Raw genomic sequence first — 25,709 nt, forward strand, 5'->3', positions numbered from 1 at the left:
AGCAAGCTCACTCCCTCACTCTTAGGTACCTTCTGAAAAGAGATGAAAACATATGCACATGCAAAGACTTGTTTGAGAATATCCAAAGCAGGTTTATTTATAATAGCCCCAAACTGAAAACAACCCAAATGCCCAGCTGGTGTATGTGTAAACTGTAAGACAGTCAAACAATGGAATGAATATACTACTCAGCAATAAAAGGAGACAAACTACAAACTAACGCAGCACACAATATGGATGAATCTGCAAACAACACTACCAAGTGAAAGAAGCCAAGCACAAAAAAATATGCATGATTCCATTTATTGAAATTATAGAAAAGAAAAAGCTCAGTGCCCAAGGACAGATAAGTGATTGCCATGGGCTGGGAGTAAAGGTGGAAGGAATTAACTGCAAGACCTTTTTCAGGTAATGGAAATGTTATGTATCTTGATTGTGATGGTAGTCACACAACTGTATTCATTTTTCAGAACTCAAACTATGTACTTTAAATTGGTAAATTTTAGTGTATGTAAATTATCATTAGAAACTATGCACTTTCTACTGAAAAAGTTGAATTATCTGCCCATACTTACGTGATTTTAAAAACCATGAAAAACTGAAATGGGAATATCTAGGAAGAGCCTGAGGAATTAAAGGCTGAAACTTCAAGACTCTCTCTCAAAGGCAGAATTGAAGAAGCCCTCTGTGATAAAGCAACCGGCTGGAGTGAAGTCTGGAGACTGGGCCCAATTAGCCCCGTCTTACCTGATCCATCTGTTTTCCCACCTATTTTGGGTTCTGAAGCAGAAGCAGAAGCAGAAACAGAGACTGAAGCAGAGGCAGGTAACAGGCAGAACTTCTTAAGCTGCTAAACAGAAAAAAGCCCCGTGGCACTTAAAACTGCCCTAACCAGCCAGAAGTTCTCAAAGGAGATAACTAAGGCTTTTAAAGGAGTTTCACTGGCAGGAAAACCTCTAGCCTGGTGCAAGGGGACTGCGATGGTTTGGGCCTGTGCTCCTTCTCATAGGGCTGCTAAGCGATCAGAGCTCCCAGCAGGGGGACTCTCTCCAAAAATCCTCAGAGGTGGCCCAGGAAAACATGGGCAAAGCAAATGTCAACAGGTTGAACCTGCGGATGCTCTGGAATAAGTTACCCAGGGAAGTGACTCAGTGAAAAGACGCTCAAGTGCATTAGCTTGGTCAGCCCATCAAGCAGGATGTAGCAATAGACACTGAATCAGCGACAGCTGTTCTGCTGCCTCTTTCGCCTTTTCTAGAACTGGCATTTTAAACTGCAGTTATTCTGTTTTTTGCCTCTAGTACTTTAAATGAAGTATGTCAGATATTCTGTATTTTTCAGTTAGCCTGTAGAGTTAAGCTACATCCCTGCCTGAGGAGAATGGACACCAACCAGCCTTGGAGACGGGAGCCACAGCTAGACACACGGGACAGAGGTGAGGAGATCTGTGGTTAGAGATGGGAAACTGTGCCATGTTGGGCAAAAGCACTGTTTGAACTCAATGTATGGAGAAAGAGGGTGTGTGTGTGTGCTGGGGACAAAGAGATGAACGTCGCCGGCTTTGTCTACCAAGAAGATCACCCTTTCTCCGAGAACTGTATCTCGCCCCTGCTGGAGGGAACTCTCCTCTCGCCAGTGCAACCACGCGGGTGTCAGTCACACAGGTCACAGTCCTGCCCCAGAATACACTACAGTGGAGGTCAGGAGACAGAACTGAACGCATGCTCTGCCGTGCCGCTAGTAATCACGCATCCAGCCACGTGAAAGCCTCCTCTTCCAAAGAATAAAGCTGAGCGGGGTTCCCACAAGGGCGGAGCAGGAAGCCCCCGAGCTCACCTCCTCCCACAGACACACAAAATTACAACCACTTACGAAAAAGACCAGAACCTATCAAAAGAGATTTTCTACAACTAAAGACATAAAGAACAGACCACAGTGAGATGGGTTTGAGGGCGGAGTCACGGTACAGCCAAGACCACACCCTGGGGTGGGCAACCCACAAACGGGAGAATAGTTACAACTGCAGAGGTTCTCCGCACGGAGTTAGGGGTCCGTGCCCCACATCTGGCTCCCAAGCTCAGGGGTCCTGCGTCAGGAAGATGAGCCCCCAGAATATTTAGCTTTGAAGGCCAGTGGGGCTGACTTTCAGGAGATTGCCCAGAGGGCTGTGGGAAAGAGACCTCACTCTTAAAGGGCACACACAGAATCTCACACGCTCTGGGACCCAAGACAGAAGCAGTAATTTGAAAGGAGCCAGGGTTAGACCCACCTGCTGATCTTGGAGAGCCCCTCAGAGAGGCAGGAGGCAACTGCAGCTCACCTTGGGGACACAGACACTGGCAGCAGCTATTTGGGGAGCTCGTTCTACCATGTGGACGCTGGTCTGGCGAGCACCTCTTGGAATTCTCCCTCTAACTTACTAGCCTGAGGACCCAGCCCCGCCTCTACCCACCAACCTGAAGGAACCAGTACGGGGACACCTCAGGCCAAGCAACTAACTAGGTGGGGACACAGTCCCACCCACCAGCAGATAGGCTGCCTTAAGACCCTCGAGCCCACCACTGCCCCTGGACACGGCCTTGTCCACCAGAGGGTCCAGGACCCAGCCACACATGCCAGTGCACGGGCACTAGACCCAGGAACCCCAGGGCCCTGCAGCCAGAGACCTCATGCCCCAGCTCCGCACACCAGTGAACAGGCACCAGCCCCAGAATCTCCTGGACCTTGACCCCACCCACCAGTGAGCCTGCTCTAGCCTTGGGACCAGCATTACCCACCAGCAGGCAGAGACATGCCCAAGGAAAACCTCAGCCCTGGAGCCTACAGACCCAGCCCACCCACCAGCTGGGCCCTGGCCCTACCTACCTTCAGGCCAACACCAGCTCTGAGACACACTGGGCCCCTCAGCCAGCTGCCCCAGGGTCCAGCCCCACTCACCAGCAGTCTGATACCAGCTCCGGCACCCCTGCGTCCTGCAGCTAGACCCCAGGACCTGGCTCTGCCCACCAGTGGGCCAGCACAAGCTCTGGGGCTCACCAGGAGTGAGGCTGCCAGCCACCTTGTGACTCAGGCCTACCAACCAGTGACCAGCAACCTCTACACAAGGAGGGCCTGGCCAGCAACCAGACCAGGGGCCAGCCATGTCTACGAGACTGCCCACACCAGTCGGCCCACCACAAGAGGGGGACCCACAGTCCACAGAGGGGGCACCCCTAGAGCATCCAGCCCTGGTGACCAGAGGGGAGTGCGCTGCCAGGACACACAGGATGTCTCCTACAGAAGGCCACTTCTCCAAGGTCAGGAAATGTAACCAACTTAGATACACAGAAATGAAACCAGCAAATAAGGCAAAATGAGGTGACAGAGGAACATGTTCCAAAGAAAGGAACAAGATAAAACCCCAGAAGGAGAACTAAGCAAAGTGGAGACAGGCAACCTACCTGAGAAAGAGTTCAGGGTAATGATCGTAAAGATGATCAAAGAACTTGGGAGAAGAATGGATTAACAGAGTGAGAAATTAGAAGTTTTTAATAAAGAGTTAGAAACTATAAAGAACAACCAAACAGAGATAAAGAGTACAATAACTGAAATGAAAAAATACACTAGAAGGAATCAACAGTAGATTAAATGATACAGAGGAACAGATGAGCGAGCTGGAAGACAGAGCAGTGGGAATCGCTGCTGCTGAGCAAAACAAGAAAAAAGAATAAAAAGAAATGAGGACAGTTCAAGAGACCTCTGGGACAACATCAAATGTGCTAACATTCACCTTATAGGGGTACCAGAAGGAGAAGAGAGAAAGTGGAAAACAACATATTTGAATATATAATAGCTGAAAACTTCCCTAACCTGGGAAAGGAAATAGACTTCTTGGTTGAAAATCCACAGAGAGTCTGAAACCCAAAAAGGACCACACCAACACATTGTAATTAAAATGACAAAAGTTAAAAATAAAGACAGAATATTAAAAGCAACAAGGGAAAAGCAACAAGTTACTTACAAAGAAGCTCCCATAAGGCTATCAGCTAACTTTTCAGCCAAGATATGGAAGCAACCTACGTGTCCATCAACAGATAAATGGATAAAGAAGATGTGATATATATAAATGTATACACACACAATGGAATATTACTCAGCCATAAAAAAGAATGAAATTCTGCCATTTGCAGCAACATGAATGGACCTGGAGGGTATTATGCTTAGTGAAATAAGTCAGACAGAGAAAGACAAATACTGTGTTTCATCACTTATACGTGGACTCTAAAAAATAAAACAAATTAATGAATATTACAAAAAAGAAACGGACTCACAGATATAGAGAACAAACTAGTGTTTACTGTGGGGAGAGGGAAGGGGGGAGAGGCAAAATAGGGGTGGGGAATTAAGGGATACAAACTACTATGTATAAAATAAACAAGCTACAAGGATATATTGTACAGCACAGGGAATTACAGCCAATATTTCATAATAACTATTGATATACATGGAGTGTAATCTATAAAATTTCTGAATCATTATGTTGTACACCTGAGACTAATAAAATATTGTAAATCAATTATACCTCAATAAAAAAAAGAATAAATATGATATGCAAAAACAATAAAGAGAAAGAAATGCAGAAAATGTCCTGGAGACAATTCTTCATCTTGAGGCGTCTCCTTGCCCTTTTCTCCTAAGCCGTTAGACTCACTGTCCCTCGCAGCCACTGGAGTGCCGGCACAGTTAGAGAAAATGGCATAGGCTAGCGGGCTGGTGCACAGAGTGCCCAGAACCACGGTGGGGCGCTCCTACAGAACTGGGGACAGCAAGGCTTGCTCAGCATTGTAAGTCAGTGTACAGCTACACTGTTACAACGTTTCTCTTGATTGTACCCTAATAGAATATGCTAATACATTAAGAAAAAATGCCCAGCACAGGTGGAAACGGCAGGACTGTCCATCCCAGCGCTGCATGTCTGTGTCTGGAGGTGGTTAGAAATAATATAGAGCTGTAGCCTAATTCTGCATTAATTCTGCATTAAAGCTGTTAATTCATGCATTAACAGCTATCTTAGTCTATCCAACTATATACAATTGCTATTTCATACTCTGCAAAGGCTATTCTAAACATAGAAACAGACTCCATTCCACTCAAACTTCCAACATCATGTGTCAGTACATAATCCTGTCACATGGGCCTCCTTCCATTTCCTAGGACTAAGCACACCACACTCACCTACGCTGCACCCATCCATCTTCCACAGAGGTCAGCGCTCCACATGTGCTTGGATCTCAATTCTAACCCTCCTTGCTTTGTCTCAAGGACCTCACACTATTTATCATTCTATGTGTTATAAATCCAGCCTTTCCTTCAACCACCAGAAAGTGTAAACTCCATGAAGACAGGGCCCTTGTCCATTCTATACACTACTGTATTTTTGATGCCTAGCACATAGCAGGTACTAAAAATTATTTGTTGAAGGCAAGAATACATAAATGAATAAGAGGTTAGAAATGAATAGTCTGTAAGAAATCTTCCAGTTCTGAAGTTCTATAATTCTACTTGCAGAAGAGCAGGTGCATAATGGATTTCAGATTTAGGGTTAGAGGCTTTACCAAATTTCAATAATACTTTTCTAAATAAACATAATATAATTTTTCTTTATCCTTTCACTTTACTTCAGATAAATTCACTTTAAATTTTGAGCCTATCTTAAAGACAAAATAAATGAAATAGAAAATGTCAACAAATGATGCTTACTCTTCTTTCCATCCATATCTGCATGGATTTTCCGAGCCAAGAATCCACTTTTGTACACAGCAGCATTTGGGTCATGAGGAATGTCCAAGAATGGGTTGGTAGTACTCCCAATACGGCTGATGGTCTTTGGATGTGTTCCATTAGCCTTCTCATCAGTACCTTCTGATGAAGACTTTTTTTTCTCTTCATCATCTCTAAAAGGATAAAACAAAGATTGAACACACAGGTTGAGTAACACAGTATTCAATGTGAACACTGTGAATAACACAATATTCAATGAACAGAGTTATTTGGTGTAATAAACTATCATATTTTCTAATGGTCTATCAGTCTTAATAACAACGACCATGATAAGAACAACCGCGGTTCACTAAACATCTCCTGTGTGCCAGGTATTAATGACCATGACAGTCTTGTAAGACTGACATTAGTATTCTATACCACAGGTAAGGAAATAGACTCAAAGTTTAAATAAATATGCCAAACCACAGACCTAGGAATTAAAGGAAGAAACAGTGAGGATATGACTGTAAAACTCTAAAGCCTCTGGTCTTTACACCTACTACAGAAGACTTCATATTTGTCTTCTTTCAAACAAGTACAAGTTCTTTGGCAGAGATCATGATTTTGATTTTGATTTCTGCATGACCTAGAATAGTACCAAGCATACAGAATATGACAAGTACAGATTAAGTCCAGTAAACAATATTGGACTATATCTGCCAAATAACCAGGTAATCTCTAATATCAAAACCTCAGGTAAAGCTACCAATTGGTTAGGACGGGGGTGCCACACACAGTGCTTTGGCATCTTACAGCTACTACTTTCCCAATTGCCATTAAAGTTTGGAGCACACTATCACTGACCGAGAAAACCCCTAATTGCCCAGCCCCCCTTTTGAATCCCCGTTCCTTCAAGCAGGGAAAGTTGAACTCTGAGGTTATAATGTACATTAAGTATGAAGGAGGTGGTCACATTCAGCTAATAAAGAGAGGGGAAGATTAGAAGAAAGCTAATAAGCTCTGATATACTGCTGGAAAACACATAACCAGAATAAGAGCATTTGTCTTAGTTCTCCTGTTTTAATGTCCTGAATCATCTCTGGTTTCATTGTTTATTAAGCTTTGAATATTGAATCTTTTTATTAAAACTTCAACCAAAATAACCACCACCAAAATATATTTAAAATAAACCACAAGCTTAACAATCATCAAAAGTGTTTATTTGGTTATCAGAGTAAAACAGACGTTTTTCCCCATTGGTATTTTATAAATAATTGTGAGATATATGAAAATAACACTGAACTCAGGCAACTATACCTTACTTTTAATTTTATTTTTAGATAATTTTGGATTTGCAAAGATAGTACAGAGTTCCCTTATGCTCATCATCCAGTTTCCCCAGTGTAAACAACTTTTATTTTCTTCTGGCCGCGTCATGTGGCATGTGGGACCTTAGTTCCGATCAAACCCGGGCCCCCTGCAGTGGGAATGCAGAGTCCTAACCACTGGACCACCAGGGAATTACCCCCAATGTTAACATCTTATAGAACCATAATAACAGTGTCAAAATTAAGAAATTAACAATACAATACTAAGAAGTAAACTTCAGACTATATTCAGATCTCACCCATTTTTTTTCACTAATGTTTTTTTCTTTTCCAGAATCCTATCCATGACCCCACAGTGCACTTGGCTGTCATGGCTCTTTAGTCGCCTCCAGACAGTGACAACTTTTAAGCCTTTACTTGTCCTTCATGACCTAGAAGGTACTAGCCAGTGATTCTGTAGGTTTGTTTGATGTCTTCTCATCATTAGATTGAGGTTATACATTCTCGGGGAGGATACCATGGGTGATACACCCTCTCAGTACACCAGATCAGGAGGTACGTGTTTTATTATTAGTGAGATGCACCTGGATCACTTGGTTAAGGTGGTTTCTGGCAAGTTTCCACACCGTAAAGTTACTATTTTCCTTTGTAAATGATTTGGGGGAGATATTTTGTGACTATGAAAATATCCTGTTTCTCTTTAAACTTCTGACCACTAATTTTAGCATTCATCTGCGGATTCTGACTAAGACAATTATACTGTAGTGATCTAATGGTGATTTTTTTTATTTCCTTAATTTCTTCTACATTACTCATTGGAATTCTTCTGTAAGTATGGACACATGGATATTTATTTTATTATTTGGATTGTAATCAAACACTACCATTATTTAATTTGTTGTTCAAATTTTTCCAGCTTTGATCATTGGGAGTTGCTATCAAGTAGGCTTCTGTGTCCTTTCATCATGCCTCATCCTTTTTCCTTTTTGTTTTGTAAGTATTTCCTTTCTTTCAGGTACCACAAGATGCTACCTCCAAGCTCATCTTGTATTTTCCTTGTCTCAGCCCTGGAAGCAACTACTCTACAAGGAGCCCCAGTTCTATTATTGGAGAATGGTACTTAGAAACCAAATCCAGGTGATAGGTGTGCTCACTGCCTCTAGGCCCTCTCAACATACACACCTAGGGAAATACATAGATATTGCATATATATATATATATATATATATATATATATATATATATATATATATATATATATATATATATATATATATGATCCAGCTATCCATCCCTCCCTCCCTTCCCATGAGTTCATACTGTTATCTCCAACCCAAGCCAGGAAGACAAAATTCATTCCAGGCTTTGCCTTTTGCTTATTTGTACTTCTTCAACAGTGAGAAACCTGGCTTTCTTACCTACAATATATTTATTTATATATATGTTCAACCCGAGTAAACAACGTGTTGTTTGCTATATATAACAACGTTTATGCAATTCATTTGGAAAACAAATTAATTTTGTATAGTCTGAAATATATCTTGCATTCCCCATACCGTGGCTAATATTTAAGAAATGTACATAAACAAAATGTACTCCTTGTGATGTACAATTCTATGGGAATACATAATGCATCATGTATCTACCACCACAATATCAAACAGAACAGTTCTGTAACCCCCAAATTCCCTCTGCTGCCTTCTTTTAGTCAATTCCTCTCCCTGACCAATTCCTGGAAACTACTTGTCTCCCTTCCTTCCCAATAGTTTTGTCATTCTCAAAATGTCACATAAATGGTTTATTTTACTTGGCAAATCATATTTAAGATTCATCCATATAGTTGTGAGAATCAATAGTTTGTTCACTTTCATTGCTGAGTACTATTTTATTTTATGGACATACTAGTTTATTTATGCATTTACTTTCTCCTACCCCACACCTCCAGCTTTATTGAGGTAAAACTGATTTATTGTAAGGTATTTTAAGTGTACAACCTGATGATTTAATATACACATACATCATGAAAGGTTCCCCAACATTGAGTTAACAAATCCAACACCTCACATATTTATTTATATATTTATTTTTGGTAAGAAATTTAAGCTTTTCTCTCCTAGTAAATTTCAGTTATACAATGCACTGCTATCAACTGTAGTCGCCATGTTTTACATTATTTCTTCAGACCTTATTAGTGTTGCAGCTGCAAGTTTGTACCCTCTGAACAACCTCTCCCTATTTCCCCCACACCACATGCCCTGGCAACCACTTTTCTACTCTCTGTTTCAGTAAGTTAGACTTTAAAAAAAAAATCCACATATAAGGGATTCCATATGGTATTTATCTTTATCTGATTTATTTCACTTAGCATAATGCCCTCCAGGTTCATCCATGTTGTCAAAAAAGACAGGATTTCTTTCTTATTTTAGGGCTGCATAGTATACCAGTGTGTGTGTGTGTGTGTCTGTGTGTGTGTGTGTGTGTGTGTGTGTATATCATATCTTCTTTATCCATTCATCCACAGACGGACTTTAGGCTGTTTCCGTATTTGGCTATTGTAAATGATGCTGCTCTGAACATAGGAGTACAGATATCTCTGAAATAATTATTTCTTTCCTTTGGCTATATCCAAAAGTAGAATCGCTGGAACATATGGTAGCTCTATTTTTAAGTTTTTGAGGAACATCCATAATGTTTTGCATAGCAGCTGTACCACTTTATATTTCCACCAACAGTGCACCAGGGTTCCTTTTTCTTCACATCCTTGCCAGCATTTGTAACCTCTTGTCTCTTTGATAATAGACATCCTAACAGGTATGAGGTGATATCTCAGGTGGTTGTGATTTGCATTTCCATGATTTGTGATGTTGACCACCTTTTCATATACCTGTTGACCTCTTTTACGTCTCTTTAGAAAAAAATGTCTACTTAGGTCCTTTCCAAATTTTTAAACTGAGTTATTTGATTTTATGCTAATGAACTGTGGGAATTCACTGTATATTTTGGATATTAACCTCTTGTCAGATATAGGATTTGCAAAAATTTTCTTACTCCATAGTTGCCTTTTCATTTTGTTGACAGTTTCCTTTGCTGTGCAGAGCTTTTTAGTTTAACATAGACCCACTTGTTTATTTTTGCTTTTGTTGCCGAATCAAAAAAATCACTGTCAAGACCAATGTCAAGAAGTTTCCTCCCTATGTTTTCTTTTAGTTTTATGGTTTCAGGTCGTATGTTCAAGGCTTTAATCCATTTTGAGTTGATTTTTGTGTTTGGTGTAAGATGAGGTCCACTTTTGTTCTTTTGCATGTAGATATCAATTTTCCTAACACCATTTACTGAAGGGACAATTCTTTCTCTTGTACATTCTTAGCTGCCTTGTGTGAGTTAATTTCTGGGCTATTGGGTTCCATTGACCTATGTGTCTGTTTTTATGTCAATACCATACTGTTTTGATTATTTTATAGTTTGAAAGGAATTGTGATGCATCCGGCTTTGTTCTTCTTTCTCAAGACTGCTTTGGCTATTTGGGGTCTTTTGTGGTTCCATGCAAATTTTAGCATTGTTCAATTCCTGTGAAAAATGCCATTGGAATTTTGATAAGGATTGCACTGAATCTTTAGATTGCTTTGAGTATTATGAACATTTAACAATACTAATTATTCAAATCCATTAGCACAGAATGTTTTTCATTTGTGTCCTCTTCAATTTCTTAGTCAATGTCTTATAGATTTCAGTGTATAGACCTTTAAAATGTCTTATAGATTTCAGTGTATAGACTTTTGACCTCCTTGGTCAAATTTATTCCTAAGTATTTTGTTGTTTTTGATGTTATTGTAAAAATGATTGTTTTCTTAATTTCTATTTCTGATAGTTCATTGTTGGTATATGGAAATATAACTGATTTTTGTATATTGATTTTATACTGTGCACTTCATTTATTAATTCTAATAGTTTTTTGATGGACTATTTAGGGTTTTCTATATATAGTATCATTTCACCTGCAAATAAAGACAATTTTACTTCTTCCTTTTCAATTTGGATGCCTTTTATTTTTCTTGCCTAATTGCCATGTCATCCTTATACTGTTCTTGATTTTAGAGGGAATGCTTTTCAAGGTTGAGTATATGATGTTTGCTGCGGGCTTGTCACATATGGTCTTTATTATGTTAAGGTACATTTCCTCTATACTCAATTTTTTGAGAGTCTTTATTACAAATGGATGTTGAATTTTGTCAAATGCTTTTTCTCCATCTGTTGAGATTATATGATTTTTATCCTTCATTTTGTTAATGTGGTGTACCACATTTATAGATTTACAGATGTTGAACCACCCCTGCATCCCTGGAATAAATCACACTTGATCTTGACGTATGATGCTTTTAATGTGCTGTTGGACTCTGTTTGCTAGTATGTTGTTGAGGACTGTTTGCATCTATGTTCATCAGTGCTACTGGCCTGTGATGTTCCTTCCTTGAAGCATCCTTGTCTAGGGTTGGCGTTGGGGTGATGGTGGCCTCGCAGAATGAGTTTGGCAGAGTCCCTCCTTTTCATTGTATGGATAGTTTAAGGACTGGCATTCATTCTTCTTTGAATGTTTGCTAGAATTCACCAATGAAGCCATCTGGTCTTGGACTTTTATTTGTTGTTTTATTTGTTTATTTAATCAGTAATCAAATACCTGTCCAAGTAGTTACTAGTAATTGGTCTCATCAGTTTTCCTGTTTTTTTTTTTTTTTTTAATGATTCACTCTTGGTAGGTTGTATGTTTCTAGGAATTTATCCTTTTCTTCTACTTTGTCCAATCTGTTGTCATATAACAGTCTCTTATGATCCTTTGTATTTCTGTGGAATCAGTTAAATGTCTCCCATTTCATTTCTAATTTATCTGAGTCCTCTTTATTTGAGTCTCTATACTGGTTTGTTTAAAATGTTCTGCTGAGTTTTGGGGATGAAATTATGATTTTTCTCTATATAAACATCAGGCAAAAGAAGTACAGTTACAGTGTCTAATATGGTAGCCACTGGCTACATATGGCTACTGAGAACTTAAAATGTGGGTAGTCCAAATTGAGATGTACAATAAATAAAATACACACCATATTTCAAAAGACTTAATACAAAAAAGGAAAATATTCCAATAATTTTTCTACCAAATACATATTGAAATGATAATATTCTGGATACACTGGGATAAGTTAAAAATACTTTATAAAATTAATTTTACCTTTTTTAAACTTTGATGATGTAGCTACTAAAAAATTTTAAATTACATATGTGGCATGCATCACTTTTCTTTTAGAAAGGCTGTTGTTAGAGAGGCTTGTATATTCTAAGACATATTAAAACCAAAGACAAAAACAGAAGAACAATAACTGGAGAAACGTTCAACAAAGTACAGCTCAGTAAAACCCTGACAATAACTGAGGGCTGAAAATATTCAATCCTGCGAAACAAGTATTCTTCCAATTACAAAGGTTAATGAAATGACCATGTCACCTTACACTTAAATTCACTTTATTCTTTATTGTGTCATTAAATAGAATAGTATATTCTACTGAGATTCCAGACATCTTAACATCTTACAACCTACAAAATTCCCCAAAACATTCTTTAATCTGTCCACTGTGTAATCATGTATGAGTCACTGGGTGGTCAAAGTCCACAGCTTAAGATGCAGTTCATTTTGAGAACAACAAAAGCTCTGGTGCTATCAGCAGATAATCTTTCTATTTCTCTGTTCTTTCTAAAGATCAACTGTAAATCACGAATTTCCTATATCCTATGTTACTTATGACAGGTGTGTTTTTATTTCTAAACAAAAAAGATAGATAAGGAACCATACAAGTCCACTGGAGTCTTATATTTCACTGGAACATAAGAACGGAAAACAACTGCTTTTTCTTTTTTGAATTTTATTTTATTTCATACAGCAGGTTCTTATTACTTATCTATTTTATACATATTAGTGTATATATGTCAATCCCAGTCTCCCAATTCATCCCCCCACCCAGTTTCCCCCCTTGGTGTCCATACGTTTGTTCTCTACATCTGTGCCTCTATTTCCACCATGCAAACCAGTTCGTCTGTACTGTTTTTTCAGATTCCACGTATATATGTAAATATACGATATTTGTCTTTTTCTGACTTACTTCACCCTGTATGACAGGCTCTAGGTCCATCCACGTCTATACAAATGACCCAATTTCGTTCCATTTTATGGCTGAGTAATACTCCACTGTATATATGTATCATATCTTCTTTATCCATTCATCTGTCGATGGGCATTTAGGTTGCTTCCATGACCTGGCTATTGTAAACAGTGCTGCAATGAACACTGTGGTACATGTCTTATTTTGAATAATGGTTTTCTCAGGGTATATGCCTAGTAGTGGGATTGTTGGGTCATATGGTAGTACTATTTTTAGTTTTTTAAGGAATCTCCGTACTGTTCTCCATAGTGGTTGTATCAATTTACATTCCCACCAACAGTGCAACAGGGTTCCCTTTTCACCACACCCTCTCCAGCATTTGTTGTTTGTAGATTTTCTGATGATGCCCATTCTAAACGGTGTGAGGTGATAACTCACTGTAGTTCTGAATTGCATTTCTTTAATAATTAGTGATGTTGAGCAGCTTTTCATGTGCTTCTTGGCCATCTGTATGTCTTCTTTGGAGAAATGTCTATTTAGGTCTTCTGCCCATTTTTGGATTGGGTTGTTTGTTTGTTTAATGTTGAGCTGCATAAGCTATTTACATATTTTGGAGATTATCCGTTTTCCATTGATTTCTTTGCAAATATTTTCTACCATTCTGATGTTGTCTTTTCATCTTGTTTATAGTTTCCTTTGCTGTGCAAAAGCTTTGAAGTTCCGTTAGGTCCCATTTGTTTATTTTTGTTTTTATTTCCACTACTCTAGGAGGTGGGTCAAAAAAGATCTTGCTGTGATATATGTCAAAGAATGTTCTTCCTATGTTTTCCTCTAAGAGTTTTATAGTGTCTGGCCTTACATTTAGGTCTTTAATCCATTTGGAGAATATATTTGTGTATGGAGTTAGGGAGTGTTCTAATTTCATTCTTTTACATGTAGCTGTCCAGTTTTCCCAGCACCAGTTATTGAAGAGGCTGTCTTTTCTTGACTGTATATCCTTGCCTCCTTTGTCATAGATCAGTTGACCATAGGTGCGTGGGATTATCTCTGGGCTTTCTATCCTGTTCCATTGATCTACATTTCTGTTTTTGTGTCAGTACTATATTGTCTTGATTACTATAGCTTTGTAGTATAGTCTGAAATCAGGGCGTCTGCTTCCGCCAACTCTGTCTTTTCCCTCAAGATTGCTTTCGCTATTTGGGGTCTTTTGTGTCTCCATACAAATTTTAAGATTTCTTGTGCTAGTTCTGTATAAAATGCAATAGGTAATTTGATAGGGATTGCACTGAATCTGTAGACTGCTTTGGATAGTATAGTCATTTTCACAATATTGATTCTTCCATTCCAAGAACATGGTATATATCTCCATCTGTTTGTGTCATCTTTGAGTTCTTTCATCAGTGTCTTATAGTTTTCTGAGTACAGGTCTTTTACCTCCTTAGGTAGGTTTATTCCTAGGCATTTTATTCTTTTTGTTGCAATGGTAAATGGGAGTGTTTCCTTAATTTCTCTTTCTGATTTTGCACCATTAGTGTATAGGAATGCAAGAGATTTCGGTGCATTAATTTTGTATACTGCAACTTTACCAAATTCATTGATTAGCTCTAGCAGTTTTCTGGTGGCATCTTTAGGATTCTCTATGTATAGTATCATGTCATCTGCAAACAGTGACAGTTTTACTTCTTCTTTTCCAATTTGTATTCCTTTTATTTCTTTTTCTTCTCTGATTGCTGTGGCTAGGACTTCCAAAACGATGTTGAATAATAGTGGCAAGGGTGGACATTCTTGTATTGTTCCTGATCTTAGAGGAAATGCTTTCAGTTTTGCACCATTGAGAAGGATGTTTGTTGTGGATTTGTCATATATGGCCTTTATTATGTTGAGGTAGGTTCCCTCTATGCCCACTTTTTGGAGAGTTTTTATCATAAATCGGTGTTGAATTCTGTCAAAAGCTTTTTCGGCATCTATTGAGATGATCATATGCTTTTTATTCTTTAATTTGTTAATATGGTGTATCACATTGATTGATTTGCATATATTGAAGAATCCTTGCATCCCTGGGATAAATCCCACTTGATCGTGGTGTATCATCCTTTTAATGTGGTGTTGAATTCTGTTTGCTAGTATCTTGTTGAGGATTTTTGCATCTATATTCATCGATGATATTGATCTGTTATTTTCTTTTTTTGTAGTATCTTTGTCTGGTTTTGTAACAGGGTGATGGTGGCCTCGTAGAAGGAGTTTGGGAGTGTTCCTTCCACTTCCATTTTTTGGAACAGTTTGAGAAAGATGGGTCTCTTCTCTAAATGTTTGATAGAATTCACCTGTGAACCTACCTGGTCCTGGACTTTTGTTTGTTGGAAGATTTTTAATCACAGTTTCAATGTCATTACTTCTGTTTGGTTTGTTCATATTTTCTATTTCTTCCTGATTCAGTCTTGGAAGGTTAAACCTTTCTAAGAATTTGTCCATTTCTTCCAGGTTGTCCATTTTATTGGCATATCGTTGCTTGTAGTAGTCTCTTATGATCCTTTGTATTTCTGCAGTGTCAGTTGTAACTTCTCCTTTTTCATTTCTAATTCTGTTGATTGGAGTCTTCTCCCTTTTTACCTTGATGAGTCTGGCTAAAGGTTTATCAATTTTGTTTATCTCCTAAAAGAACCAGCTTTTAGTTTTATTCATTTTTGCTATTGTTTTCTTCATTTCTATTTCATTTGTTTTGTAACATCTTTATTGGAGTATAATTCCCTTACAATGGTGTGTTAGTTTCTGCTTCATAACAAAGTGAATCAGCTATATGTGTACATATATCCCCATATCTCCTCCCTCTTGCATCTCCCTCCCACCCTTCCTATCTCACCCATCTAGGTGGTCACAAAGCACTGAGCTGATCTCCCTGTGCTATGTGGCTGCTTCCCACTAGCTATCTATTTTCCATTTGGTAGTGTATATATGTCCATGTCACTCTCTCACTTCTTCCCAGCTTACCCTTCCCCCTCCCCATGTCCTAAAGTCCATTTTATACATTTGCGTGTTTATTCCTGTCCTGCCTCTAGGTTCTTCAGAACAATTTTTTAAAGATTCCATATATATGTGTTAGCATACAGTATTTATTTTTCTCTTTATGAGTTACTTCACTCTGTATGACAGACTCTAGGTCCATTCACCTCACTACAAATAACTAATTTCGTTTCTTTTTATGGCTGAGTAATATTCCGTTGTATATATGTGCCACATCCTCTTTATCCATTCTTCTGTCAACAGACACTTAGCCTGCTTCTATGTCCTGGCTATTGTAAAGAGAGCTGCAATGAACATTGTGGTACATGATTCTTTTTGAATTATGGTCTTCTCAGGGTATATGCCCAGTAGTGGGATTGCTGGGTCGTACAGTAGTTCTATTTTTAGTTTTTTAAGGAACCTCCATACTGTTCTCCATAGCAGCTGTATCAATTTACATTCCCACCAACAGTGCAAGAGAGTTCCGTTTTTTCCACATCCTCTCCAGCATTTATTGTTTGTAGGGTTTTTTATGATGGCCATTCTGACCGGTGTAAGGTGATATCTCATTTTAGTTCTGATTTGCATTTCTCTAATGATTAGTGATGTTGAGCATCCTTTATGTGTTTCTGGCAATCTGTACATCTTCTTTGGAGAAATGTCTATTTAGGTCTTCTGCCCATTTTTGGATTGGGTTGTTTTTTTGATATTGAGCTTCATGAGCTGCTTGTAAATTCTGGAGATTAATCCTTTGTCAGTTGCTTCATTTGCAAATACTTTCTCACATTCTGAGGGTTGCCTTTTTGTCTTGTTTATGTTTTCATTTGCTGTGCAGAAGCTTTTACATTTCATTAGGTCCATTTAGTTTATTTTTGATTTTATTTCCAGTTCTCTAGGAGGTGGGTCAAAAAGGATCTCACTGTGATTTATGTCAGAGTGTTCTGCCTATGTTTTCCTCTAAGAGTTTTATAGTGTCTGGCCTTAAATTTAGGTCTTTAATCCATTTTGAGTTTATTTTTGTGTATGGTGTTAGGGAGTGTTCTAATTTCATTCTTTTACATGTAGCTGTCCAGTTTTCCCAGCACCACTTATTGAAGAGGCTGTCTTTCCTCCATTGTACATTCTTGCCTCCTTTATCAAAAATAAGCTGACCATAAGTGCGTGGGTTTATCGCTGGGCTTTCTATCTTGTTCCATTGATCTATATTTCTGATTTTTTGCCAGTACCATACTGTCTTGATTACTGTAGCTTTGTAGTTTAGTCTGAAGTCCAGGAGCCTGATTCCTCCAGCTCCGTTTTTCTGTCTCAAGATTGCTTTGACTACTCAGGGTCTTTTGTGTTTCCATACAAATTGTGAAATTTTTTGTTCTAGTTCTGCGAAAAATGCCATTGGTGGTTTGATAGGGATTGCATTGAATCTGTAGATTGCTTTGGGCGGTATAGTCATTTTCACAATGTTGATTCTTCCAATCCAGGAACATGGTATATCTCTCCATCTGTTTGTATCATCTTTAATTTCTTTCATCAGTGTCTTATAGTTTTCTGCACACAGGTCTTTTGTCTTTTTATGTAGGTTTATTCCCAGGTATTTTATTCTTTTGTTGCAATGGTAAATGGGAGTGTTTCCTTAATTTCTCTTTCAGAATTTTCATCATTAGTGTATTAGAATGCAAAAGATTTCTGTGCATTAATTTTGTATCCTGCTGCTTTAACAACTTCATTGATTACCTCTAGTAGTTTTCTGGGAACATCTTTAGGACTCTCTATGTATAGTATCATGCCATCTGCAAACAGTGACACCTTTACTTCTTCTTTTCCAATTTGGATTCTTTTAATTTCTTTTTCTTCTCTGATTGCTGTGGCTAAAACTTCCAAAACGATGTTGAATAATAGTGGCAAGAGTGGACATTCTTGTCTTGTTCCTGATCTTAGTGGAAATAGTTTCAGTTTTCACCACTGAGAACGATGTTTGCTGTGGGTTTTTCATATATGGCCTTTATTATGTTGAGGTAAGTTCCCTCTATGCCTACTTTTTGGAGGGTTTTTTTAAAATCATAAATCGGTGTTGAAATTTGTTGAAAGGTTTTTCTGAATCTATTGAGATGATTATATGGTTTTCTCCTTCAATTTTTAATATGGTTTATCACATTGAATAATCTGTGTATACTGAGTAATCCTTGCATTCCTGGGATAAACCCCACTTGATCATGGTGTATGATCCTTTTAATGTGCTGCTGGATTCTGTTTGCTAGTATTTTGTTGAGGATTTTTTGCATCTATGTTCATCAGTGATATTGGCCTGTAGTTTTCTTTCATTGTGACATCTTTGCCTGGTTTTGGTATCAGGGTGATGGTGGCCTCGGAGATTGAGTTTGGGAGTGTTCCTCCCTCTGCTATATTTTGGAAGAGTTTTAGAAGGGTAGGTGTTAGCTCGTCTCTAAATGTTTGATAGAATTTGCCCATGAAGCCATCTGATCCTGGGCTTTTGTTTGTTGGAAGATCTTGAATCACAGTCTCAATTTCAGTGCTTGTGATTGGTCTGTTATATTTTCTATTTCTTCCTGATTCGGTTTTGGAAGGTTGTGCTTTTCTAAGAATTTGTCCATTTCTTCCAGGTTGTCCAGTTTATTGGGATAGAGTTGATTGTAGTAATCTCTCATGATCCTTTGTATTTGTGGTGTCAGTTGTTACTTCTCCCTTTTCACTTGTAATTCTATTGATTTGTGTCTTCTCCGTTTTTTTCCTGAGGAGTCTGGGTAATGGTTTATCAATTTTGTTTATCTTCTCAAAGAACCAGGTTCTAGTTTTATTGATCTTTACTATTGTTTCCTTCATTTCTTTTCCATTTATTTCTGACCTGGTCTTTATGATTTATTTCCTTCTGCTAACTTTGGGGGTTTTTTTGTTCTTCTTTCTGTAAGTGCTTTAGGTGTAAGGTTAGGTGTTTTATTTGAGATTTTTCTTGTTTCTTGAGGTAGGATTGTATTGCTATAAACCTACCTCTTAGAACTACTTTTGCTGCATCCCATAGGTTTTGGGGCGTCGTGTTTTCATTGTCATTTGTTTCTAAGTATTTTTTGATTTCGTGTTTGATTTCTTCAGTAATCTCTTGGTTAGTTCTTAGTGTACTTTTTAGCCTCCATGTATTTGTATTTTTTACAGATTTTTTTCTGGTAATTGATATCTAGTCTCATAGCATCGTGGCTGAAAAGATACTTGATATAATTTCAATTTTCTTAAATTTACCAAGACTTGATTTGTGACCCAATATATGATCTATCCTGGAGAATGTTCCTTGAGCAGTTGAGAAGAAAGTGTATTCTGTTGTTTTTCGATGGAATGTCCTATAAATATATATTAATCCATCTTGTTTAGTGTATCATTTAAAGCTTGTGTTTCCTTATTTATTTTCATTTTGGATGATCTGTCCATTGGTGAAAGTGGGGTGATAAAGTTCCCTACTATGTTTGTGTTACTGTCGATTTCCCCTTTTATGGCTGTTAGCATCAGCCTTATGTATTGAGGTGCTCCTTTGTTGGGTGCATAAATATTTACAATTGTATCTTCTTCTTGGATTGATCCCTTGATCATTATGTAGTGTCCTTCTTTGCCTCCTGTAATAGTCTTTATTTTAAACTCTATTTTGTCTGATATGAGAATTGCTACTCCAGCTTTCTTTTGATTTCCATTTGCATGGAATATCTTTTTCCATCCCCTCACTTTCAGTCTGTATGTGTCCCCAGGTCTGAAGTGGGTCTCTTGTGGACAGCATATATATGGGTCTTGTTTTTGTATCCATTCAGCCAATCTATGTCTGGAGAATGTTCCGTGTGCACTTGAGAAAAAAGTGTAATCTGCTGTTTTTGAATGGAATGTCCTATAAGTATCAATTAAATCTGGTTTATGGTGTCATTTAAAGCTTGTGTTTCCTTATTAATTTTCTGTCTGGATGTTCTGTCCATCGGTGTAAATGAGGTGTTAAAGTCCCCCACTATTATTGTGTTACTGTCAATTTCCTCTTTTATAGCTGTTAGCAGCTGCCTTATTTATTGAGGTGCTCCTATGTTGGGTGCATATATATTTATAATTGTTCTATCTTCTTGGATTGATCCCTTGATCATTATGTAGCGTCCTTCTTTGTCTCTTGTAACATTGTTTACTTTAAAGGGTATTTTTTCTGATATGAGTATTGCTACTCCAGCTTTCTTTTGATTTCCATTTGCATGGAATATCTTTTTCCATCCCCTCACTTTCAGTCTGTATGTGTCCCTAGGTCTGAAGTGGGTCTCTTGTAGACAGCATATATATGGGTCTTGTTTTTGTATCCATTCAGCAAGCCTGTGTCTTTTGGTTGGAGAATTTAATCCATTCACATTTAAGGCAGTTATCGATATGTATGTTCCTATTACCATTTTCTTAATTGCTTTGGGTTTGTTTTTGTAGGTTCTTTCCTTCTCTTGTATTTAGCACTTAGAGACGTTCCTGTACCATTTGTTGTAGGACTGGTTTGGTGGTGCTGAATTCTCTTAGCTTTTGCTTATCTGTAAAGCTTTTAATTTCTCCGTCGAATCTGAATGAGATGCTTGCTGGGTAGAGTAATCTTGGTTGTAGGTTTTTCCCTTTCAGCCCTTTAAATATGTCCTGCCACTCCCTTCTGGTTTGCAGAGTTTCTGCTGAAAGATCAGCTGTTAACCTTATGGGGATTTCCTTGTATGTTATTTGTCATTTTTCCCTTGCTTTTAATAATTTTTATTTGGCTTTAATTTTTGTCAATTTGATTACTCTGTGTCTTGGCGTGTTTCTCCTTGGGTTTATCCTGCCTGGGATTCTCTGCACTTCCTGGAATTGGGTGGGTATTTCCTTTCCCATGTTAGGGAAGTTTTCGACTATAATCTCTTCAAATATTTTCTCAGGTCCTTTCTCTCTCTCTCTCCTCCTTCTGGGACCCCTATAATGAGAATGTTGGTGCGTTTAATGTTGTCCCAGAGGTCTCTTAGGCTGTCTTCATTTCCTTTCATTCTTTTTTCTTTATTCTGTTCCGCAGCAGTGAATTCCACCATTCTGTCTTCCAGGTCACTTATCCGTTCTTCTGCCTCAGTTATTCTGCTATTGATCCCTTCTAGTGTATTTTTCACTTCAGTTATTGTACTGTTCATCTCTGTTTGTTTGTTCTTTAATTCTTCTAGATGTTTGTTCTTCAATTCTTCTAGATCTTTGTTAAACATTTCTTGCATCTTCTCGATCTTTGCCTCCATTCTTTTTCTGAGGTCTTGGATCATCTTCACTATCATTATTCTGAAGTCTTTTTCTGGAAGGTTGCCTATCTCCACTTCATTTCGTTGTTTTTCTGGGGTTTTATCTTGCTCCTTCGTCTGGTACATAGTCCTCTACCTTTTCCTTTTGCCTATCTTTCTGTGAATGTGGTTTTCCTTCCATAGGCTTCAGGATTGTAGTTCTTCTTGCTTCTGCTGTCTGCCCTCTCGTGGATGTGGCTATCTAAGAGGATTGTGCAGCCTTCCTGATGGGAGGGACTGGTGGTGGGTAGAGCTGGGTATTGCTCAGGTGGTGGGTAGAGGTGGGTGTTTCTCTGCCCTCTGGTGGATGAGGCTATCTAAGAGGCTTCTGCAGGCTTCCTGATGGGAGGGACTGGTGGTGGGTAGAGCTGACTGTTGCTCTGGTGGGCGGAGCTCAGTAAAACTTTAATCCGCTTGACTGCTGATGGGTGGGGCTGAGTTCCCTCCTTGTTGGTTGTTTGGCCTGAGGCAACCCAACACTGGAGCCTACCTGGGCTCTTTGGTGGGGCAAATGGCGGACTCTGGGAGGGCTAACACCAAGGAGTACTTCCCAGAACTTCTGCTGCCAGTGTCCTTGTCCCCGTAGTGAGCCACAGCCACCCCCTGCCTCTGCAGGAGACCCTCCAACAGTAGCAGGTAGGTCTGGTTCAGTCTCCCCTGGGGTCACTGCTCCTTCCCCTGGGTCCTGATGCACACACTACTTTGTGTGTGCCCTCCAAGAGTGGAGTCTCTCTTTCCCCCATCCTGTCAAAGTCCTGCAATCAAATCCCATTAGACTTGAAAGTCTGATTCTCTGGGAATTCCTCCTCCCATTGCCAGACCCCCAGGTTGGGAAGCCTGACATGGGGCTCCGAACATTCACTCCAGTGGGTGGACTTCTGTGGTATAAGTGTGCTCCAGTTTGTGAGTCACCCACACACCAGTTATGGGATTTGATTTTATTGTGATTGTGTCCCTCCTACCATCTCATTGAGGCTTCTCCTTTGTTTTTGGATGTGGAGTATCCTTCTTGGTGAGTTCCACTGTCTTCCTGTTGATGACTGTTCAGCAGTTAGTTGTGATTCTGGTGCTCTCGCAAGAGGGAGTGAGCGCACGTCCTCCTACCCCGCCATCTTGAACCAATCCAACAACTGCTTCTTAAGATTGACAAGAGCTGAATATTATTACATTGACCCAGCCACTGAACAGATTTTAAAATACCCCATTTTGGCAAGTCTCAGTATAGTGGTGTTTCAGGTGTACCAAAGTTGTTAAGCTAGCACCAAACTCAAGAATTATGTTATCTTGAAGGGACTCAGTCATATGAAATCCAAATTCTGAATTTAAATATAAATTGGTGGGGCTTTTGTGAATGTGTGTGTGTGTGTGTGTGTGTGTGTGTGTGTGTGTGTGTTTATGTGTTTGGGGAAGGGAGGGAATAATAGTTGAAAAGAAAAGAAAAACATTTTCCAGAGCAGAACTGGATTATTTACTTATGCTGAATTCAATGAGAAATAATCATGAAGAATGTGATAGTGCAGCAGTCCCCAACCTTTTTGGCACCAGGGACTGGTTTCATGGAAGACAGTTTTTCCACAGACGAGGTGGGGAGGGATGGTTCAGGCAGTAATGCGAGTGAGTGATGGGGGGTATGGTTCAGATGGTAATGTGAGCGATGGGGAGCAGCAGATGAAGCTTTGCTCACTTGCCCGCTGCTCACCTCCTCCTGTGTGGCCTGGTTCCACGGGTTGGGGACCCCTGTGATAGTGGAGTTGGACAATAAAGGTAAGCTCCAGAAATTTTCAACATCCGAATTGAAATTCTATACTTATTAAATAACAGCTTCTCATTCCCTCCTCCCACAAATACTGGCAGCCAGTATTCCACTTTCTGTCTCTATGAATTAGATGACTCTCAGTACACCACATATCAGTGGAAAGCATTTGTCTTTCTGTGACTGCTTTATTTCACTTAGCAGAATGTCCTCAAGGTCCACCTGTGTTATCACAAATGACAGGATTTCCTCATTTTTTGTGGCTGCATAACATCCCCTTATATATATTCCACAACTTCTTTATCCATTTATCGATGATGGATACTTAGGTCGTTTCCATGTCTTAACTGTCATAAATAGTACCGCTTCAAACATGGGAGTGCAGATAGTTTTTGAAGTTACTGTTTTCATTTCCTTTGGATATATTCCCAGCATTAAAATTGCTGGATCCTATGGTAGTTCTAGCGTTAATTTTTTGACAGTCCTCCATACTGTTTTCCATAGTGGCTGTACCAGTTTACAATCCCATCAACACGGCATAAGGTTTCCCTTTTCTCCACATTCTTGACAGCATTTACTATCTCTTGCTTTTTTGATGACGGCCATCCCTAACAAGCATGAGGTGATATCTCATTGTGGTTTTTTATTTCCCTAATGACTAGGGATGTTGAGCATCTTTTCATGTACCTGTTGGCCTTTTAAGATAACCTCTTTAGGGAAAATGTCTATGCAAGTCTTTTGCCCATTTGTTAATTGGAATGTTTGGTTTTTTGCTACTGGGTTACAGGAGTTCTTTATGTATTTTGGATATTAGTCCCTAATCAGAATATATCGTATGCAATATTTTTTCCCCTTTGTAGGCTGCTTTTTTTTTTTTTGGTTTACTTTATTTTAATCTATTCAGAACAAGTTACTAAATAAAATGGCTGAATCTCTGTTCTTCACCCTAGCATCTTTTATTTTTTAAGTTTATTTATTTTTAATTGAAGTCTAGTTGATTTACCTTATTATATTTGTTTTTTCACTTTATTTCTTTTGCTGTGAAGAAGCTTTTTAGTTTGATGTATTCCCACTTGTTTTTGATTTTGTTGCTTGTCCTTTAGGTGTCATATCCAAAAAATCATTGCCAAGACCCACATCAAGGAGATTTTTCCCTATGTTTTCTTCTAGGAAGTTCATGGTTTCAGGTCTTACATTCAAGTCTTTAATCCACTTGGACTTAATTTTTGTGAGTGGTGTAAGACAAGGGTCTAGTTTCATTGTTTTACACATGAATATCCAATTTTCCCAGCAACACGTATTAAAGAGACTTTTCCCCATTGAGTATTCTTGGATCCTTTGTAAAATACTAGTTGACCATATATGCTTGGGTTATGCTGGGATCTCAGTTCTGTTCCATTGATCTATTTGTCTGTTTTTATGCCATTACCATACTATTTTCATTACAATAGCTTTATAGTATAGCTTGAAATCAGGAAGTGTGATGCTGCCTGCTTTGTTCTTCTTTCTCAGGATTGCTTTGGCTGTTCAGGGTCTTTTGTGAATTCATATAAATTTTTTCTACTTCTGTAAAAATGCCATTTGGAATCATGACAGGGATTGCAATGAATCTATAGATGCTTTTGGTAGTACTGACATTTTAACAATATTAATTCTTTCAATCCACTGATATGAGATCCTTTCCATTTATTTGTGTCCACTTTGATTCCTTTCATCAGTCTTAGAGATTTCAGAGGAGAGATCTTTAACCTCCTTGGTTAAGTTTATTCCTAAGTATTTTATTGGTTTTGATGCTATTTTAAATGGTATAATTTTAAAAATTTCTTACTCAGATTAATTCACTGTAAGCTTATAGAAATGCCAATGGTTTCTCTATATTAATACTGTATCCTTTACTGAATTCATTGATTAGAATTAACAGTTTCTTGGTGGAGTTTTTAGGATTTTCTAAATATAATATCACATCATCTGCAAAAAGAGACAATTTTACTTCTATCTTTCCAATTCTGATGCCTTTTATTTCCTTTTCTTGCCTGATTGCTCTGGTAAGAACTTCCAGTACTATGCTGAATAGGAATGGTTTGAGTAGCCATCCTTCTCTTATCCTGATTAAAGGAAAACCTTTCAATCTTCAATACTATGACATTAGTTTTGGCCTATATGTCCTTTATTACACTGAGGTACTTTCCTTCTATACCTAAATCGTTATAAGAGTTTTTATCATAAACAAATATTGAATTTTGTCAAATGCTTTTTCTGCACCATCTGTAAGATGATCACATTACATTTTTTCATTCATTCAATGTGATGTAACACATTGAGTGACTTCTGTATGTTGAACCATCCTTGCATCCAAGGTATAAGTTTCACTTGATCATGTTAAATAATCCTTTTAAGGTGTTGTTGAATTTAGTTTGCTAGTACTTTATTGAGAATTTTTGTATCT

General features: G+C 38.5%; 1 protein-coding gene across 11 annotated transcripts in view; it reads right to left on the minus strand.

Moving 5' to 3' along the window:
* PSD3 (pleckstrin and Sec7 domain containing 3) overlaps positions 1-25,709 on the minus strand; it is a 585,012-nt gene that overhangs the window by 198,417 nt on the left and 360,886 nt on the right. For all 11 annotated transcript variants that reach the window (XM_059909726.1, XM_059909725.1, XM_059909723.1 and 8 more), the window contains one exon: positions 5,740-5,933. In XM_059909726.1, coding sequence (XP_059765709.1) covers positions 5,740-5,933 — 194 coding nt within the window. The remainder of the gene's footprint in view (positions 1-5,739; positions 5,934-25,709) is intronic.

Source organism: Balaenoptera ricei, chromosome 21 (assembly GCF_028023285.1).
Source record: "Balaenoptera ricei isolate mBalRic1 chromosome 21, mBalRic1.hap2, whole genome shotgun sequence".
NCBI lineage: Eukaryota > Metazoa > Chordata > Mammalia > Artiodactyla > Balaenopteridae > Balaenoptera > Balaenoptera ricei.